At 49.4% G+C, this 17283-nt stretch overlaps 2 protein-coding genes across 17 annotated transcripts in view; one reads left to right on the plus strand and one right to left on the minus strand.

Annotated features, from left to right (window-relative positions):
• Nucleotides 1-17283, minus strand: part of Mef2 (myocyte enhancer factor 2) — a 653808-nt gene that overhangs the window by 345293 nt on the left and 291232 nt on the right. The window lies entirely within an intron of this gene.
• Nucleotides 1642-15566, plus strand: LOC138364364 (autotransporter adhesin BpaC-like). The gene is made up of 3 exons (XM_069323975.1): nucleotides 1642-1769; nucleotides 2754-3382; nucleotides 15109-15566. The coding sequence occupies exons 1-3, from the start codon at nucleotides 1642-1644 to the stop codon at nucleotides 15564-15566; spliced, it is 1215 nt and encodes a 404-aa protein (XP_069180076.1).

Below are 17283 nucleotides of genomic sequence, written 5' to 3' on the forward strand. Positions count from 1 at the left end.
CATGGTCAAAAGGAGTTGAAACCGAAGTTCTACTGAACTTACTTAATTTAATACCCCCCTCGACTCCTTTCCGGAGGGAGTACAATTTTGAGAGCTCTATGAGACGGTCCCAATAGTTTAGGTGCTCTATTGTGTCTATGCGAGCCGTATATGTTCTCTATATTCCCTCTATTTCAGCATATTATGCATATTCTTATTAACAAAATATACCACACCCTTTACCCTCATAATGTACTCACCTAGTTGTGAGTGCGTGTGTGTGTGTACTCACCTAGTTGTGAGTGCGTGTGTGTGTGTACTCACCTATTAAGGAGGTCATAAAGGGGGAGGAGGGAGGTGGTGATGGTGGTTAAGTGTGTTTTTTCCTCACTGGTAATAAAACTATTTAATCGTCCTTACTGGGTTAAAATCTCTCTCTCTCTCTCTCTCTCTCTCTCTCTCTCTCTCTCTCTCTCTCTCTCTCTCTCTCTCTCTCTCTAATATTGGTCTCTTCTGAACCGATTTTTTTTATATAAAAATATAAAATAATAATAATTAATAAAATAAGTGGAAGAAAACGATAATAACTATTATTGTCAATTGTGATAATTCTGTTATTGACACCATTGTTATTCTCACCGTGCTAACTGTCCCGACCCCCAGCAGCAGCAGCAGCCGGGCCGGACCTCTAACTATCCCGAACATCCAAACAGGCAGTTCAAGGTCAGCCAGCCAGGGGTCATTCTGGATGACGTCCTAACAACTCGGAGACCAACAGCACCGCTGCCAATTAGGGGTAATTAAATAACACCAATCACAGTAGTTCGCGAGGTCACCTGTATCCCACTTAACACCCCCCCCCTTGCCCCTTCCCCCCTCTCCTCCCTTTTACCCCTCCCCAAACCCCCTCCCCACCACCCAGAATCCCTCAAATCACAGCCAACTTTAATATAGATTTACTTCTGTTTACCAGCTGAGGCCTAGCTGAGTGGACAGCGCTTCGGATGCGTAGTCCGGAGATTTCGGGTTCGATCCCCGGTGGAGGCGGAAACTACATGGGCAGCGTTGCTTTCACCCCTGATACTCCTATTCACCTAGCAGTAAATAGGTACCTGGTAGTTAGACAGCTGCTACGGGCTGCTTCCTTGGGGGGGGGGAGGGGGGTGTAACAAAAAGGTGGCCTGGTCGAGGACCGAGCCGCGGGGACGCTCAGCCGCGATATCATCTCAAGATAACCTTAAAGATAAGCATCTAACACTGAGGTTAGATGGTGTAAGATCTAACACCTTACCACACGGGGCAAAAATGAGTGATCAAAACTGGAACAGAATGAGGACGGAACGAAAAAAAAAGGAAAATGAAGACATTCAGATGAGAAAATTCTGAGAAAACACGACACAGGCTGCTTCTCCCAGGCATGTGTACATCTCCCCGGCTTGTGTATGTCTTCCCGGCATGTGCACGTGTCTCATGTACGTCACCACACCCCCCTGTACGTGTCTCTTGCACGGCTCCCCTGCACGTGCGTGTCTACTTGAACAAAACAAGAGGACAGACTGGTGGGTTGATCTCACAATGAACCCGTCCCAGGCAGCCCACATCACAACGATATCATCAGCCGCACGCGTAAGATTACAACATACGTCAGACACCCTCCGGAATATGCGGCGCCAAGCATGGAGTCCTTATCTTCTGAAACGCAAAACGGAGCCCGAGAAAGTTCCAAAGGCCTATCACCAGATAAGAGCGTCCCAAACTGATAAAACAGTTATTGACGACACCGTGACTACGTAACTTAACTACCCCCCCCTTGAACTACTCAAGGGGGGGGGGGTAGGGGTTCACGACAGACTCCCTGGAATGGGTGGTTTCCTAACAAGGTGACATCGGGGAGGGGGGGGGGGAGGAATCATGTGCCCATGTGAGCCACAGAGACATGAGATGAAACGAGCCCATTGAAAGTTGAGTGTCTATGCCAAAAGCCCCACAAGGAGAATTATAGCCGGGTCCAGTTAGGTGAACACACACACACACACACACACACACACACACACACACACACACACACACACGGTTGTGCGTGTTGAGCTGAAGCCCAACCCTCGCAAGTGCAATTAGGAAAGCAGACGACAAACTTTCTGTCCATAACTAATTGGACACGACAAACAGGTCCAAAAGATAACCGTTTTCAGTCTACCCTAAAAGATAACTGTTTTCAGTCTACCCTAAAAGATAACCGTTTTCAGTCTACCCTAAAAGATAACCGTTTTCAGTCTACCCTAAAAGATAACCGTTTTCAGTCTACCCTAAAAGATAACCGTTTTCAGTCTACCCTAAAAGATAACCGTTTTCAGTCTACCCTAAAAGATAACCGTTTTCAGTCTACCCTAAAAGATAACCGTTTTCAGTCTACCCTAAAAGATAACCGTTTTCAGTCTACCCTAAAAGATAACCGTTTTCAGTCTACCCTAAAAGATAACCGTTTTCAGTCTACCCTAAAAGATAACCGTTTTCAGTCTACCCTAAAAGATAACCGTTTTCAGTCTACCCTAAAAGATAACCGTTTTCAGTCTACCCTAAAAGAGGGGAAACAACCAGAGGGGAAAAAATCAGGAAGTCAATCATGAAAATTTGAGGCCATTGATCAGGCTGGGAGTTAAACCCTTCGGTCAAGGTTTTATGGGTGACGCGACCGTGAACTTTGACCTTTAGAGGTTTATATGAAAAAAACACGAGAGGATTTGGACGCCCTAGCTTAAAAATGGCTAAACTAGCCCTTACCACACCTACACCGGCCCTTACCACACCTACGGCGGCCCTTACCACACCTACGGCGGCCCTTACCACACCTACGGCGGCCCTTACCACACCTACGGCGGCCCTTACCACACCTGCGCCGGCCCTTACCACACCTACGGCGGCCCTTACCACACCTACACCGGCCCTTACCACACCTACGGCGGCCCTTACCACACCTACGGCGGCCCTTACCACACCTACACCGGCCCTTACCACACCTACGGCGGCCCTTACCACACCTACGGCGGCCCTTACCACACCTACGGCGGCCCTTACCACACCTACGGCGGCCCTTACCACACCTGCGCCGGCCCTTACCACACCTACGGCGGCCCTTACCACACCTACACCGGCCCTTACCACACCTACGGCGGCCCTTACCACACCTACGGCGGCCCTTACCACACCTACACCGGCCCTTACCACACCTACGGCGGCCCTTACCACACCTACGGCGGCCCTTACCACACCTACGGCGGCCCTTACCACACCTGCGCCGGCCCTTACCACACCTACGGCGGCCCTTACCACACCTACGGCGGCCCTTACCACACCTACGGCGGCCCTTACCACACCTACGCCGGCCCTTACCACACCTACGGCGGCCCTTACCACACCTACACCAGCCCCCACCACACCTACACCAACCCCACCACACCTACACCAGCCTCACCACACCTACACCAGCCCCACCACACCTACACCAGCCTCACCGCACCTACACCAGCCCCCACCACACCTACACCAACCCCACCACACCTACACCAGCCTCACCACACCTACACCAGCCCCACCACACCTACACCAGCCTCACCACACCGACACCAGCCCTCACCACACCTACACCAGCCTCACCACACCTACACCAACCCCACACCACACTTACACCAGCCTCACCACACCTACACCAGCCCCCCACCACACCTACACCAGCCTCACCACACCTACACCAGCCCCCCACCACACCTACACCAGCCTCACCACACCTACACCAGCCCCCCACCACACCTACACCAGCCTCACCACACCTACACCAGAGACTGTAATGGCTTCTAGTGGTTTCCTAGCAACGGCATGCCTCCTACTGCCCCCCTCACTCTTACGATGTCACGCTACCCCCCCCCTCACTCTTACGATGTCACGCTACCCCCCCCCCCCCCGTCACTCTTACGATGTCCCTCTTTCGTTGTCACCTGTGCTACAGGTGACCTGTGGCACCTGTCTTAAGCTGTTCCAAAAGCCTCTTATCAGTTTAGGTTAAATCAGGTTTAATGATCAATTTAAACAATATTATCTCCAGGCAACACACAGCCCTTTTTAACAAGACGGTCGAGTTCCCTCTCCAGCGAGACGGTCGAGTTCCCTCTCCAGCGAGACGGTCGAGTTCCCTCTCCAGCGAGACGGTCGAGTTCCCTCTCCAGCGAGACGGTCGAGTTCCCTCTCCAGTGAGACGGTCGAGTTACCTCTCCAGCGAGACGGTCGAGTTACCTCTCCAGGTAGACGGTCGAGTTCCCTCTCCAGCGAGACGGTCGAGTTACCTCTCCAGGTAGACGGTCGAGTTCCCTCTCCAGCGAGACGGCCGAGGTCCCTCTTCAGCGAGACGGTCGAGTTCCCTCTCCAGCGAGACGGTCGAGTTCCCTCTCCAGCGAGACGGTCGAGTCCCCTCTCCAGCGAGACGGTCGAGTTCCCTCTCCAGCGAGACGGCCGAGTTCCCTCTTCAGCGAGACGGTCGAGTTCCCTCTCCAGTGAGACGGTCGAGTTCCCTCTCCAGCGAGAGGGTCGAGTTCCCTCTCCAGCGAGACGGTCGAGTTCCCTCTCCAGCCAGACGGTCGAGTTCCCTCTCCAGTGAGACTGCCGAGTTCCCTCTTCAGCGAGACGGTCGAGTTCCCTCTTCAGCGAGACGGTCGAGTTCCCTCTACAGTGAGACGGTCGAGTTCCCTCTCCAGCGAGACGGTCGAGTTCCCTCTCCAGCCAGACGGTCGAGTTCCCTCTCCAGTGAGACGGCCGAGTTCCCTCTCCAGTGAGACGGTCGAGTTCCCTCTCCAGGTAGACGGTCGAGTTCCCTCTTCAGCGAGACGGTCGAGTTCCCTCTCCAGCGAGACGGTCGAGTTACCTCTCCAGCGAGACGGTCGAGTTACCTCTCCAGGTAGACGGTCGAGTTCCCTCTCCAGCGAGACGGTCGAGTTACCTCTCCAGCGAGACGGTCGAGTTCCCTCTCCAGGTAGACGGTCGAGTTCCCTCTTCAGCGAGACGGTCGAGTTCCCTCTCCAGCGAGACGGTCGAGTTACCTCTCCAGCGAGACGGTCGAGTTACCTCTCCAGGTAGACGGTCGAGTTCCCTCTCCAGCGAGACGGTCGAGTTACCTCTCCAGCGAGACGGTCGAGTTACCTCTCCAGGTAGACGGTCGAGTTCCCTCTCCAGCGAGACGGTCGAGTTCTCTCTCCAGCGAGACGGTCGAGTTACCTCTCCAGCGAGACGGTCGAGTTACCTCTCCAGGTAGACAGTCGAGTTTCCTCTCCAGCGAGACGGTCGAGTTCCCTCTCCAGCGAGACGGTCGAGTTCCCTCTTCAGCGAGACGGTCGAGTTCCCTCTCCAGCGAGACGGTCGAGTTCCCTCTCCAGCCAGACGGTCGAGTTCCCTCTCCAGTGAGACGGCCGAGTTCCCTCTCCAGTGAGACGGTCGAGTTCCCTCTCCAGGGAGGTTAAAGAACTGAATCCTGTTGGTCTCCACTAGTACATCATGCCACTAAAAAACCTCACCCATCACAGTGACTCACGGTCTTCTGCTGCTTAGGTACTCCCTTGTCCACTGAGGTACCTTCCCTCTTACTCCTGCCTGCATCTCCAACTTATGCACTCTGCCCAACCTTCTCTTTATTGTCTAATTTTTTCTCGAATGGTCAATGGTCGAATGGTCTTACCATTAACCTCGGTAAGCAGCATTTGCCATCCCTGAGCCCAAGCTGGTGATCTATTACAAAGTTCTTTCTAGAGCTTCAAGTATTTTGTTTCTCAGCCTTCTCTCCATCACCTTCCATGGTATGCAAGTTATGAACACAGGTCTGTAGTTCAGTGCCTCCTATCTCAGGCACTGAACTACGCATCAGGCACTGAAATAGGCATCCATCAGTCTCCAGAGACTGATGGATGCCTACAATATCTGTCTCCCTTGTTGTATATCACGACTACATTAGCTGTCTTCCAAATTTTTGGCAGTTCACCTGTTACCAGTGACTTGTAATACACCATTGAGAGTGGTAAGCATAGTGCTTCCGCGCATTCTTTTGGTATCCATGGTGAGAGTCTGTCATTTACTTCCGTGATAAAGCAAATACTTCGTTACCTCCCATACTGGTAATGTCAAATTCCTTCAGTGGTGCCTTGTTAGACATTCTCTTAGTTCAGGAACTTCTCCTTGCTCTTCTGTGAAAATCGACCTCCTGGAATCTCGGAATCTCATATTGAGTTCCTCACACACCACCTTGTTATTTGTAGTGAACCTGTCTGCCCCTATCCTCAGTTCCATTACCTGTTCCTTCACTCTTTTCCCTCTGATGTGGCTGTACAGCAATCTGGGTTGAATCTTTGACTATTTCCGATAATCAATTTTCGTGTTGTCTTTCTACTTCTCTTCTCACCCTGTGGTACTCATTCCTGGCTCTATGGTATCTTCCTCTGCTCTCTGGTGTTCTGTTATTCTTGTAGTTTCTTTATGTCCTTGCGTGTATGTGCGTGTGTGTGTACTCCCGAAATTGTGCTTGCAGGGCTTGAACTTCGGCTCTTTGGTCCCGCCTCTCAACTGTCAATCAACTGGTGTACAGGTTCCTGAGCCTACTGGGCTCTATCATATGTACATTTAAAACTGTGTATGGAGTCAGCCTCCACCACATCACTGCCTAATGCATTCCATCCGTTAACTACTCTGACACTGAAAAAGTTCCTTCTAACGTCTCTGTGGGTCATGTGGGTACTCAGTTTCCACCTGTGTCCCCTTGTTCGCGTCCCACCAGTGTTGAATAGTTTATCCTTGATTACCCAGTCGATTCCCCTGAGGATTTTGTAGGTTGTGATCATGTCTAACCTTACTCTTCTGTCTTCCAGTGTCGTAAGGTGCATTTCCCGCAGCCTTTCCTCGTAACTCATGCCTCTTAGTTCTGGGACTAGTCTAGTGGCATACCTTTGGACTTTTTCCAGCTTGACAAGATACGGGCGTGTGTGTGTGTGTGTGTGTGTGTGTGTGTGTGTGTGTGTGTGTGTGTGTGTGTGTGTGTGTGTGTGTGTGTGTGTGTGTGTGTGTGGCGTACATTACCCATTCTACGGTGACGGTGGGACTGACGAGCATTACAACTCTTGATTACACCTTAGCGAGGGGGGGGGGGTAAATGAGGGTGGGAGGGGGAGTGAATATGAGAGGATTAGAGGAAGGGAAGACTAGGTGTGAGGAATGATAGAGGGGGGGCACGAAGTAGCGAGGAAAGGAAGGAAGGAAGGAAGGAAGGAAGGAAGGAAGGAAGGAAGGAAGGAAGGAAGGAAGGAAGGAAGGAAGGAAGGAAGGAAGGAAGGAAAGAGAGAGAGAGAGAGAGAGAGAGAGAGAGAGAGAGAGAGAGAGAGAGAGAGAGAGAGAGAGAGAGAGAGAGAGAGAGAGAGAGAGAGACGGAAGAAAGTAGGGAAGTGGTAGAGGGTTGTGGGATGTGAGGGGGGAGAAAGAGAGAGGGAGGGAGGAAGAGCTACTGGCATTATACCCACCTGTTGTCTTGCTTCTCTCTCTCTCTCTCTCTCTCTCTCTCTCTCTCTCTCTCTCTCTCTCTCTCTCTCTCCACCTGCGAAACACCTGTGAAACATCTGTCTCGCTAATTACGACACCGTCCTTCTCTGAAACACATGTTTCGTATATAATACCTTCCTATATAGTGACTTCTACATGTAGTATACGCTATATACAATATGTACGTCACTTAACATGTGTTAAGTAACCTTTCCCCGCCTCCTTGTCCCCTTATGATAGAGACGGAGCCTTGGCAAACCAAGCCGCCAGGATTAGCAGCCTGAGCCAATCACTTAGAATGACCCGACAACCATATCAAAACATCTTGGACTAGACTGACAGGACAAAATACAACGGTGAACCGGAGGCGGCAGACTAGCACCTCGGAGCCGGTCGGCCGAGCGGACAGCACGCTGGACTTGTGATCCTGTGGTCCCGGGTTCGATCCCGAGCGCCGGCGAGAAACAATGGGCAGAGTTTCTTTCACCCTATGCCCCTGTTACCTAGCAGTAAAATAGGTACCTGGGTGTTAGTCAGCTGTCACGGGCTGCTTCCTGGGGGGTGGAGGCCTGGTCGAGGACCGGGCCGCGGGGACACTAAAGCCCCGAAATCATCTCAAGATAACCTCGCCCGGATGGCTCCCTACCTGGTGCAAGCTACCACACACACTGCGCGTAGTCCAGTCAATTGCTGTGGCTCCTTACAATGTGCAAGAGAGGGGTGGTGGTGGTGCAGCTGCGGACACTTTAATCACGCTTTCCCTCGGCTTTAAGGGCAGGGTAACGAGCCTAATACAAGTCTGAAAGGGGGCTCACTTTAGCTCAGATATCTGGAACGCACAGAGGGGCGCCCTCAGCCTTCACATTACCGGCCAAGAGAAATACAGTTGAGAGATTTGTTGGGGTCTGAGGTCATGACGTGGTATGGGCAATCTGCGTGAGGAGGAGGAGGAGGAGGAGGGAAGACGCAGGAGGAGGGTGGACGGAAGAACAGGAGGAAGAGCAGGGGGAGGAGCGAGAAGTAAAGACAAAAGATCAAGGCGCAGGGAGATGAAGTAGAGCTAGAAACTTGAGGTGTTTCCCCGGGGACTGGAGATGTTGGCTGTGGTCGACTACATCACTCACACTTCAAGTCAAACAAGTGTGATTAAGGAAGGAATTCCTGCCTTCTTGTCGCACACACACACACACACACACACACATACACACACACACACACACACACACACACACACACACACACATACACACAAAACACTTGTCTTGTGACCATCGTGTTGGGTGGACGTGGGTTGGGAGCTCCTGGATCACTCGTGGAGTGGGAGGGGTACTCAGGAAACTTCGAAGTGAAAAAGACTATAAGTGAATGTACAAGTGAATGAAAAAACCTTGGGTTTTGACCAGAGCCATAAGGTAGTGAAGAAAAACAGTTTAATTAGCGTAATTCAAAATAGTTGAGGAAATACTGTGCAGTGTGAAACCAGACCTCACCGACCTCTGACCGCGTGACCTCACCTCGGCAGCAACCCTTATATCACCACGTGGGACGACGATTGGAGATTCACTCACCTATTGTGTTAGCAGATTGTGCAAGGTATTGAGGAGCGCCTTTTTGGCTAGATTGTTACTGCAATGACTAGAAGGGGTTCAAGGTCAATCACCAGCAGGGATGAGGAGGAGGACAGATTTATAGACAAATTAATAGGGAAATTTGTAGAGAGAAGGAGTGATTGGTTGGAGGATCTAATCCAGGGGATTAAAAGTGAGGTATTTCAGCAAATACAGGATGCGGTAGAGAGGCAGAAACAAGAACTTATGCTCTATGTTCAGGAAGAGATTAGGAAGGGAAGAGAGGACTGGGAGAGGGAATGTGCTCGTATCACAAACGAATTAGGAAGGTTTAGCAGCATGGCTAAGGATAGAGTGGGATTAGTGGGAGATGGGTTAGTGACTGCGGTTGGGATGGGGAATCCCCAGGGGACAGGCTACCAGCATGACAATGAATTCCTGAGGAGACGGTCTATTATAATACATGGATTATTCGAATCTAGGGCACCAACAAGACAAGAGAGAATAGAAACAGAAAATTACGAATTGCACGAGATATTGAGGTGTATTGGAGCAGAGATGGCAGAACGCGAGGTGGATATCAATCGACGGGTTGGACCTTACAATTGTACCAAGAAGAGACCTGTTCTGGTGCAATTCTCCAATGAGGAGGCAGTGGAGTACATAATGAGGAGCAAGCATTTACTCAGAGGAAGTGAAACCCATTACAATGTGTTTATAGAGAGGTTTATGACGAAAGATGAGCAAACAGCCCACAAAAATAGATGGCAACAACGACAACGTACTAACCTCCCAGGTAATCTCACCTCCCAGGTCACATCCCAGGTCACCTCCCAGGTCACCTCCCAGGTCACCTCCCAGGTCGCATCCTCCCCAACTCAGCCCTCCTATACATCCCCCCTGCCTCAGCCTCCCAAAACCCCCCTGTCCCTTCCACATTTGCACCTCCACAACGATTCCCCTGCCCCTGCTACATCACACTTGTCAGCGACCCCAGTGGGTCAAGCCATGCCCTCCCCAAACCCACCTTCCCATCCCCCCTCCCCAAATACCCCTTCCCACTCCCCTGCCCCTTCTACCCCATTGACTTCAATTCCATCTACTCCATCCCAGCTTCCACTGCACCCCTCTTCCACTCACCCCCAAACCCCACCCAACCCTCACCCCTCCTATGCACCTCCAGCCCACATTTAACCCCCTCACCTTGTGACCCCCTAACACCTTCCCCCATCTCCCTCTTCCCCTCTTCTACCCCAAAACCCCCACCTACCCCCGATTCCCCCCTATCTAATATACCCTCTCTTCCACTCCCAGCACCCATGCTCCATTCTCATCTCACCTCAGTATCCCTCTTCCCCCCAACCTCTCAACCTCTATCTGACTCTCAGTCTCACTCTATTTCTCAACCCCCCTATGCTATTCAGACCCCTAACTTTCAGACCCATTATGCCCTTCTTACCCCCCTAGATGCCCAGACCCCATTTGCCTACCAGGCACTCCCAGGCACCCCCCTAGCACCCCCCCACTCGCCCCCACAGCCCCCACAGCCCCCACTTGCCCCCCAGACACCCCCCAGTTCCCCCCAGACCCCTGGTGAAAGGGGGAACTCTGACACCCGAGTTTCCAAGAAGAGTCTCAAGGTTTGGTACACCAATGCTGATGGGGTAGCCAATAAAGCAGAAGAGATAAAAGAAAGAGTTAGTGAGGCAGACCCAGACATAGTGGCAATAGTGGAAACTAAAATAAATGGCATGATCTCGGATGCAATCTTTCCAGAGGGGTACCAGGTGATAAGAAAAGAAAGGACACAGAGACAGGGAGGTGGAGTGGCACTACTAATAAAGCGGAAATGGGAGTTTGATGAGCTGGAAAATCCGGGTACCAATGAAAGCACAAGCTTCATACATGGAACCCTGACAGTGGATGGGAAGAAGATTGTAATCTTGATACTCTACAATCCCCCACCAAACAGTAGAAGGCCCAGGCAGGAGTACGAGGACAGCAACAAGACATGTATGGATGAACTGCAGAGGGCAGCAACTTTAGCGCATAGAATGAGAGCGAAGCTGCTGGTCATGGGGGACCTAAATCACGGAGAGATAGATTGGGAAACGAGGAATCCCCATGGCGGGGAGGAGACCTGGGGAGCGAAGCTGGTAGACGTTATTGACAGGAATTTCCTAACACAGCATGTGAAAGAAGATACTAGGGAAAGAGGAGGGGATACGCCCAGCCTATTAGATCTCATTATCACTCAGAATGTAGAAGACATCGAGCAGTTGGAACATGAAATACCACTAGGAGCTAGTGACCATTGTGTCCTAGCCTTTGACTACATGATGGAGCTTAAAATTGTGACCAAAGGACAAGAGGTCCGGGAAAGGAGACTTGATTACAGAAAAGGGGACTACAGAGGGATAAGGGACTACCTGGGAGAAGTGCAGTGGGAGGAAGAACTTAGAGGAAAAACAGTGCAAGGTATGATGACCCAAGTCATATTGAAATGCAAGGAGGCTGAAGATAGATTTATTCCAACAATAAAGAAAAAAAGCAGGAGGGAATATAATAACCCATGGTTTAATAGACAGTGTCAGGAAGCAAAGGTGAGAAGCAGGAGGGAGTGGAGGAAGTACAGAAGACAAAGGACAGAGGACAACAGGATTAGATGTAACAGAGCTAGGAATGATTACATTAACATAAGACGAGTGTCGGAAAGAAATTATGAGAACGATATTGCAGTCAAAGCGAAAAAGCAACCAAAATTACTACATAGCCATATAAGAAGGAAGATGTCGGTAAATGACCAAGTGACAAGACTGAGGAAAACAGAAGGGGCATATACAGAAAGCGACAAGGAAATCTGCGAGGTACTGAATGCAAAATTCCATGGAGTGTTCACTACCGAGCCTGAGCAGCTCCCATTGTTAGAAGAGATTACCCAAGATGAAAGACTATCAGATATAGAGGTGACAGCAGAGGATGTAATGAAACAGTTGACAACACTGGATGCAAATAAAGCTGTTGGACCAGACAAAGTATCACCGTGGATACTTAAAGAGGCAGCGCAGGCTCTCAGCGTGCCTCTGGCAATGATCTTCAATGAGTCACTTATGTCGGGAGAATTGCCCAGTTGCTGGAAGGAGGCAAATGTCGTACCGATTTTCAAAAAGGGGGATAGGGAGGAGGCACTTAACTACAGACCCGTATCACTGACAAGCATCCCCTGCAAAATACTTGAAAGAATAATTAGGCTAAGACTTGTTGAGCACCTGGAGAGCATTGGGTTTGTAAACAAGCACCAACATGGGTTCTGGACAGGGAAATCATGCCTAACAAACCTTTTAGAATTCTATGATAAAGTAACAAGGATAAGGCAGGACAGAGAAGGCTGGGCAGACTGCATATTTCTTGACTGCCAAAAGGCCTTTGATACGGTACCGCACATGAGACTGCTATACAAACTTGAGAGGCAGGCAGGAGTAAGCGGAAAGGCCCTAGTATGGGTGAAGAACTACCTAACAGGAAGGAGCCAGAGGGTAATGGTAAGGGGCGAAAAGTCGGACTGGCGAACAGTAACAAGTGGAGTACCTCAAGGATCGGTGCTGGGACCAATCCTCTTTCTAATTTACGTAAATGATATGTTTACAGGAGTGGAATCATACATGTCAATGTTTGCAGATGACGCAAAATTAATGAGAAGAGTTGTGACAGACGAGGATTGTAGGATCCTCCAAGAGGACTTACACAGGCTGCAGAGATGGTCAGAGAAATGGCTACTGGAGTTTAACACCAGTAAATGTAAAGTTATGGAAATGGGATCAGGTGACAGGAGACCAAAGGGACAGTACACAATGAAGGGGAACAGCCTACCTGTAACGATTCGAGAAAGAGACCTGGGAGTGGATGTGACACCCAATCTAACTCCTGAGGCACATATAAATAGGATAACGACAGCAGCGTACTCTACACTGGCGAAAATTAGAACTTCATTCAGAAACCTAAATGAGGAAGCTTTTAGGGCGCTTTACACTGCCTACGTGAGACCCGTCTTAGAGTATGCCGCGCCATCATGGAGCCCCCACCTGAAGAAACACATAAAGAAACTGGAGAAGGTTCAGAGGTTTGCGACGAGGCTTGTCCCAGAGCTACGAGGGATGGGATATGAAGAGCGGCTGAAGGAACTGAACCTTACGACACTAGAGAAAAGAAGGGAGAGAGGAGATATGATAGGGACATATAAAATACTCAGGGGAATTGACAAAGTGGAAATAGATCAAATGTTCACACGTAATAATAACAGAACGAGGGGACATGGGTGGAAACTGGAAACTCAGATGAGTCACAGAGATGTTAGGAAGTTTTCTTTTAGCGTGAGAGTAGTAGAAAAATGGAATGCACTTGGGGAACAGGTTGTGGAAGCAAATACTATTCATACTTTTAAAACTAGGTATGATAGGGAAATGGGACAGGAGTCATTGCTGTAAACAACCGATAGCTAGAAAGGCGGGATCCAAGAGTCAATGCTCGATCCTGCAAGCACATATAGGTGAGTATAGGTGAGTACATACACACACACACACACACACACACACACACACACACACACACACCCAAGCTCTGGAACATAACCTGGAGCACCTATGTGTGTCTAGAGACGAGCGAGGAGGAGTCAATGATACATGAACGTGTTATATATATATATATATATATATATATATATATATATATATATATATATATATATATATATATATATATATATATATATATATATATATATATATAAACGCCTCGTGAAACTCGCCATAAGTCAGGCCGTCCTCCTAAGGTTTCCCAACGTCAAGAAACGGTCGTACTAAAGTGACCCCTTATCCCAACCTAGAGCAGAGGACCCAAAACAGAAAACGGGATAGTATGTCAATTTCGCGAGCCGCCACCATTTTCTAGTACGACGATTTTTGGCCGCAGATGGCGTATACGTCAAAATGCGACGTTCTATTAGTTGGCCAGGTTGCATAAGCAACCTGGAAATTATGTGAAAAAGATATTAAAGAATTGGGACAAAGAAATCCTGAAAAAGAAATCATAAGGCCAAAAAATTGTCGTACCAGAAAAATGAAGCGACTAGCAAAAGTGACGTACTGTCCTGTTTTCTGTTTTAGGTCCTCTGGTAGGTTAGGAGAGGACACTTAACATTGACCGTTTTCTTAACATTGGGAGACCTTAGGAGGCCGGGCTGCACAATAGGCAGTGCGGGAGAAGCCTAGGCTACGCTTGCGAATAACACAATCGCTTTTAAATTCAGGGGAAACAGCAATACTAAAGAAATTGTTCACGACATTTGTGAGAAATAAAAAAAGAAGAGGGTGGGAGGGGAGTGAATATGGGAGGATTAGAGGAAGGGAGGGCTAGGTGTGAGGAATGATAGGGGGGGACAGGAAGTAGGAAGGAAGGAAGGAAGGAAGGAAGGAAGGAAGGAAGGAAGGAAGGAAGGAAGGACAACAGCTGCAACAGCTTGTTGTTGCAGCTGTTGCGTAGTACTAAGACGCACCTCAAGAAACTAAAAAAGAAAAAAAAAACGACATTCTACTGAATGAAGACTGGACCACACACCAGAAGATGAAGACGTCGACGTTTCGGTCCACCCTGGACCATTATCAAGTCGATTGTCTCTCGGAAGTCGAAACATCGTCATCTCCTCAGATGAGTAGTTTAGCCATCATATCTTCAGCCACGTTATTGTGACTCATCGTCTACATGCTACTAAAGGGGTTTCCGGATCTACCTAACGAGAGCTGTGAGGAGAGTCAGAAGGCGTCTTAACTATCCCATAACTGGTAGATAGAAGGATGGAATACAGGAGAATGTATATGAAGATGTATTTGACATGAGAGGAAGGAGGAGGAGGAGGAGCAGCTGACATGAGATATAAACACGTAGATAAGTCAAAGGAACATTAATAAAAAACTTCGTCTATACTCCAAAAACAGTGCCACAGCATTCCAAGATAGTGTTACAGCATCCCAAGATAGTGTTACAGCATCCCAAGACAGTGTTACAGCATCCCAAGACAGTGTTACAGCATCCCAAGGTAGTGTTACAGCATCCCAAGACAGTGCCACAGCATCCCAAGACAGTGCCACAGCATACCAAGACAGTGCCACAGCATCTCAAGACAGTGCCACAGCATCCCAAGACAGTGTTACAGCATCCCAAGACAGTGCCACAGCATCCCAAGACAGTGCCACAGCATCCCAAGACAGTATTACAGCATACCAAGACAGTGCCACAGCATCCCAAGACAGTGCCACAACATCCCAAGACAGTGCCACAGCATACCAAGACAGTGCCACAGCATCTCAAGACAGTGCCACAGCATCCCAAGACAGTGCCACAGCATACCAAGACAGTGCCACAGCATGCTCACCCTTTATTTCTCCCCCTACTCAATGTTAATTTTTTACCTCCCCCCCCCCGTACAAACAATTAACGCCTACTCTCCCCCCCCAACCACCCCCCCCCAACCCCCACCCCTCACCTTATACACTTTCACTCTCCCTTCCCAGACTATCAGAAGGTGGGATTAGACCCATTACCCCCTTCCTTTCCACCTCCCCCCCCCCCACCAATCAGGAAGCACTTCAACATTCCCTTATTCATTCAGTACTTCATTCATTTCATTAATTTACCAATTCACTAAACACTTCTTTCACTACCTACAAATTATTCATTGTATTAATTCGTACACTTAAAACCCCTTATATTCATTAATACAAACTATGCTTCACCCATACAAAAAAATCCTCATTAAATTTTACACTAGATCCTTCATTTGTATATAAAATAGTACATTACACTGATTCAATCTACACTGGGCAGAGTTTCTTTCACTCTGATGCCCCTGTTCACCCTAGCAGTAAATAGGCACCTGGGAGCTAAACAGCTGTTACGGGCTGCTGCTTCCTTGGGGGAGGGGAGGGGGAGGATGTGTAACAAAAAAGGAGGCCTGGTCGAGGACCGGGCCGCGGGGACGCTAAGCCTCGACATCATCATCTCAAGATAACCTCTCAAGATAACCCAATCGTTCATTCACTCAGCGGTTCCTCCCCAACATGGTTATCTTGAGATGATTTCGGGGCTTTAGTGTCCCCGCGGCCCGGTCCTCGACCAGGCCTCCACCCCCAGGAAGCAGCCCGTGACAGCTGACTAACTCCCAGGTACCTATTTACTGCTAGGTAACAGGGGCATTTAGAGTGAAAGAAACTTTGCCCATTTGTTTCTGCCTCGTGCGGGAATCGAACCCGCGCCACAGAATTACGAGTCCTGCGCGCTATCCACCAGGCTACGAGGCCCCCAGGTGGATGGATCATAAAGGTGGGGGAATATCCCCCCCTCGTTCCCGGGCACCCTGTAGATAAGGGTCTAATGACTAGGGTGTAATGACCTAGGGTCTAATGACTAGGGTGTAATGACCTAGGGTCTAATGACTAGGGTGTAATGACCTATACTTATGCCTCTCTTTACTGCGTTTAAAAAACAGCGGAAATCAGCACCTTGAGTTTTTTTTTCAGCGTTTTGGGATTTAGTGGTGAGAGCAGGTGGAGTGGGACGTGCAGCTTGCGTGTGTGTGTGTGTGTGTGTGTGTGTGTGTGTGTGTGTGTGTGTGTGTGTGTGTGTGTGTGTGTGTGTGTGTGTGTGTGTGTGTGTCTGTGTCTGTGTGTCTGTGTGTGTGTGTGTGTGTGTGTGTGTGTGTGTGTGTGTGTGTGTGTGTGAGTGTGTGTGTGTGTGTGTGTGTGTGTGTGTGTGTGTGTGTGTGTGTGTGTGTGTGTGAGTGTGTGTGTGTGTGTGTGTGTGTGTGTGTGTGTGTGTGTGTGTGTGTGTGTGTGTGTGTGTGTGTGTGTGTGTGTGTGTGTGTGTGTGTGTATACTCACCTTTTTGTGCTTGCGAGGGTTGAGCTTTGGCTCTTTGGTCCCACCTCTCAACTGTCAATCAACTGGTGTGTATGTGTGTGTATGTGTGTGTGTGTATGTGTGTGTGTGTGTGTGTGTGTGTGTGTGTGTGTGTGTGTGTGTGTGTGTGTGTGTGTGTGTGTGTGTGTGTGTGTGTGTGTGTGCGCGCGCGCGCGCGCGCGTGTATGACCATGGTGGTATTGCACACAAAACACGCACAAATG

This window comes from Procambarus clarkii, chromosome 13, assembly GCF_040958095.1.
Source record: "Procambarus clarkii isolate CNS0578487 chromosome 13, FALCON_Pclarkii_2.0, whole genome shotgun sequence".
Lineage (NCBI taxonomy): Eukaryota > Metazoa > Arthropoda > Malacostraca > Decapoda > Cambaridae > Procambarus > Procambarus clarkii.